This window comes from Stegastes partitus, unplaced genomic scaffold (assembly GCF_000690725.1).
Source record: "Stegastes partitus isolate 25-593 unplaced genomic scaffold, Stegastes_partitus-1.0.2 Scaffold1109, whole genome shotgun sequence".
NCBI classification, from domain to species: domain Eukaryota; kingdom Metazoa; phylum Chordata; class Actinopteri; family Pomacentridae; genus Stegastes; species Stegastes partitus.
Genome location: NW_007578840.1, coordinates 230089 through 234112, shown reverse-complemented (window position 1 = coordinate 234112; position 4024 = coordinate 230089). Strand labels below are relative to the sequence as shown.

General features: G+C 45.5%; 1 protein-coding gene across 1 annotated transcript in view; it reads right to left on the bottom strand.

Annotated features, from left to right (window-relative positions):
* Nucleotides 1-4024, bottom strand: part of hsf2 (heat shock transcription factor 2) — a 14122-nt gene that overhangs the window by 2789 nt on the left and 7309 nt on the right. Inside the window, exons 5-8 of the mRNA XM_008296200.1 lie at nucleotides 2154-2313; nucleotides 1453-1809; nucleotides 685-787; nucleotides 413-479 (exon numbers count right to left, since the gene is read on the bottom strand). Coding sequence (XP_008294422.1) covers nucleotides 413-479; nucleotides 685-787; nucleotides 1453-1809; nucleotides 2154-2313 — 687 coding nt within the window. The remainder of the gene's footprint in view (nucleotides 1-412; nucleotides 480-684; nucleotides 788-1452; nucleotides 1810-2153; nucleotides 2314-4024) is intronic.

Sequence of the window (4024 nt, the reverse complement as noted above, 5' to 3'; positions counted from 1 at the left end):
TCCAGGTCTTTGCATGTGCTGCTGATGACATGAAACGGCCTCTTATGGACCCTACAGGGAACACATGAAGCTGAAGCAGGTCACACAGGACAGAAAGGACGATGGATCAGCTGCATGTTGTGTCCTGTTCATTGTGTTCTTCAGGTAATGGACCTTTAGTGGAACCATGCGTTACAATGAACAAGAAACTGAAGAAAACAAGGTGGTCTGGTCATGTTTTCCGTGACTGTGTACGACTACAATACAGCAGAAACCTGAAGGAAGCTTCGTGCAGCATTCGAGAAAAGTCTTTTCAAAATCCTTCAATTTGTCTGGATTATTATGATTCTTAACAATGACCATAATGTTATTATTAATAAAGTGAGTCAGAACTGGAGGCTGGTTTGTTCAGTCTGACTGTATCCAAACTCACCTGTGTTGTGGTCGTTGGTCCGGCTTCTGTTCTGCTGGCTCAGGTTTTCTTTGGAGGAAACGTTCTCCTGAAACACAGAGTTTCAAACCAAACATGAAAAAGGGATGCAGACAGTGACAGATTAAAGGAAAAAACAGCATCAGGTGTCGAACCGCCACAAGAACATGATTCTTTCAGCAGAGATTCTGTCCTTTGTGGTTTGTCAGTTTATGTGCAGTGAGGCTGCTGAGACAAGCTGTGTTCATTTCTGCTTTGGTGTTTGACTGTTTTACCTCCACGGCATCAAAATCTATGCCAAACTGTTTTCCATACAGCATGGCCTGGAAGTCCTCCAGGCTGCAGTCGATACTGTCCAGGTAATCCATGAGCTCCACCCTGGACACACAGAGACACCGCATCAGCATATTGACCAGAACCACGGCTCAGTCCCACAGAACCACGGCTATATTATATCTATAATGAAGAAAAGCAGCTGAAAGCTTTGCTTTTCCCCAAACTTCTATCGTCAACTAAGTGTAGAATCACACAGTAAATATCTTCATGTGATCACAGAGAAGGAGCCCTGTGCAGAGATGATAAACTGTAGGAGGATAGATGCTGGTTTCTATGTGTTTATTTACTGATCAGCATTCAGACATGACTGAACATTTAACATCGATGTGTTAAACAGAGTCTGAACGGGTTAAACGAGGTGAAACGCATCCAGGACATGTGGGTGTTTAATCATTAATGCTCATGTCAGAACAATGTTAAAGCGACAGAATCACACAGTTGAACTGTTTTATAAAACAGACGTTTCTCATCAGAACAATGATTTAAACGGTAAACGGCTTTATTTCTGCTGGACAGTTTAACAGCAGGTCAAACACAACTCACTGATGGAGCTTCGTGGAAACATTCGAGTATCTGCAGGATTCTTGGAACTTGTTGTGGGCGGAGCCTCAAAAGGTTTGACCAATGAGACGCTAGAGGGCGAAGCATGCACTGAACAGAACCAATCAGGTCATGCAGATTGAAGGTCTGCTGTGTTGAGGACTTACTTTCCCAACAGGTTGATGTTCTGGGATATGGCTCCATTCTCATTCAGGATGGAGTCCATCATCTTCATTGGGTCCTCCAGACTCAGACCGGACGGTTTGTTGAGCTGCAGGGCACTGCTGGTTGGTGCGCTGCTGTCCAATGAGCTGCTGGTCGGTTTGCTGCTGTCCAATGAGCTGCTGGTTGGTTTGCTGCTGTCCAATGAGCTGCTGGTCGGTGCGCTGCTGTCCAATGAGCTGCTCCATTGCCCGACATCTGCTGCCACTTCTGTTGGTTTGGTGTCGTTGCTGGTACTCACCTCCATCTCAGCCGGCAGAACACCACAACTGTCCAGCTCCACCTCCACGATCTCCACATCTCTGAGACACACGTCAGTCAGAACTAGTTAGTTTAGATGGTTAGTTGAGAGAGTCAGACAACTGTCCACCTTCACCATCTCTGACAATCTGGAGACCAGTGTTGACAGTCCAATATAGTTATGGGTGAAGTGTTACCCCTGGTCAAAGGCTCTGGGTTACAGTTATGGTTAGAGGGTTAGAGGGCTGTGGTTGTGGTTCGACGGGTAGAGGATTAGGGTTATGGGTATGTTTATGGTTAAAGTAGTAGCTGGATTAGAGGTTTGTGCCTATGGTTATGGTTATATCAACAGTTGGGTTAGGGTTAGAGGGTTATGGGTTTGCTTATGGTTGGGTTCGGGTTCTACCCCTGTTCGAAGGCTCTGGGCGACTCCTCGGTGATCTCGGCCGTCACCTCGGCTTCGTTCTCCGTCAGGTCGCAGATGATGATGTCTTCTGATACCTCGGAGTTCTTCACTCCGTTCAGACTGTTTACTGTCGACTGAAAACACACAGTCAGAGTCAGGACTTGACAAAACTACACAACTACCTCTGGACAACACAACATATCTAGCGTGATGTAGAGTCCTAAAAATAAAGACATCACAAAAAACTGTTGACTTTCAACATATTTAAAGATGGATAAAGGTGACAAAGTCATGACTTGTGACACTGACGTTCATCATTTAAATATATAAAAACAGATGCGTCACATGGAAAGATTCAGTACAGCCTCACATTTCTCACATCAGAGTGGAACCGGGTTCCAGATGAGGTTCCAGTGGTTAGAACCTCATCAGGCAGTGGTAGTGGAACCTTCTTATTTAAACCTCTGCTCTTCTCTGTGCTGCTCAAGTGTCCTGCTAAAATCTGAAGAGCTCTGAGAGCTTTAGAACAAAGAGTCTGGATTTACAAAGATCCCCAAACTGCAGATTTCCAGCAGTTTGTCCAGGACTGAGCGTCCAGTAAGTTCAGCCTCAGAGCAGAGAGTTAGACTGAAAAAGTCTCCAGGAAGCCAAAGTTTGGTCCAGGATGTGCAGAGACTCTGTTGGAGTCAAAGAGCTGCAGCTACAATCAGGGAGGAAGAAGCCTTCATGATGAGACTGAACAGCTGCTGAACTTTGCATTGTATCAGAGCTGGAAGGTGAAGTGACCTGCTGAGTGTTGGATGTGTTTAACTGCAATAATCAGAACGATGAAGAGCAAACAGCGCCACTCAGTGGTACACATCAGCTTTACAGTGACCTGCTGAGGGTTACATCTACACATTAATGGTCTGTACACTTAACGGTCCAGTTAAAACCAAGATTCTAATCCAACTGAAATGTTGAAGGTTTGAGACAATAAAGAAAACCCTCAAACATCTGCAGCTGAAGGAAATTTAAAGAGTCAAACATTCCAGCGATTCAAGCTCCTGAGAGTCACATCAGCTTCATCTGTACGCTTCACAGTTGTTCAACCATCTTAAAAAGTTCATTCATTTTTTCTGTGACTGTGTGGACATAGAAGTAACCATGTAGGTTTAAATATTATAATCTAATCAGTAAGTGACCATACGAGGGGTGTCAGAAAAGTTCCAGGACTATTGTCACAAAAGATGGATTTCAAACCCAAACTACCAGTTCTCCCCTTTGTAGTGAGAGTCTAGAACTGTGATCTCAGCTCTCTGCAGCCATTCAGCTTTTTTCCACATGCTTTTATATACATATCCTCTGTTTCATGTTGTCAAGCAATGAGCACAGAGCAATGAACAAACCTCAAGTTTCTGATCCGGTCAGAAGCACTAGGATTGCTGAAGCAAGTGTACGAAGATGAGACGATGTCCCGCTCATGTGTTTTTGAGTGGTGCAAGAGGAATACAGAGGGCCACCAGGATGTGGAAGACGACCCACGAGCAGAAGGCCAACATTGAGCGCATCAGGCAGATGGTGTGTGGCCATCGGCGGTTGACAGTTCTACTGATGGCAGATGAGCTGGACAAGAACCGGGACAAGATCTGGAAGATTATCGCTGATGATTTGAGCAGAAAGTCTGGTGCCGAAACTGCTGAACGATGACCAGAAGGATCGAAGCATGCAAGTGTGTCAGGACATCCTCGCATGTCTTGCAACTGAACCAGACCTTCTAGGGAGAGTCATCACCGGTGATGAGTCATGGATCGAGTACGACCCGGAGACCAAATGCCAGAGCCGTCAGTGGAAGAGTCCCACGTCACCAAGGCTGAAGAAAGCAGGACAGT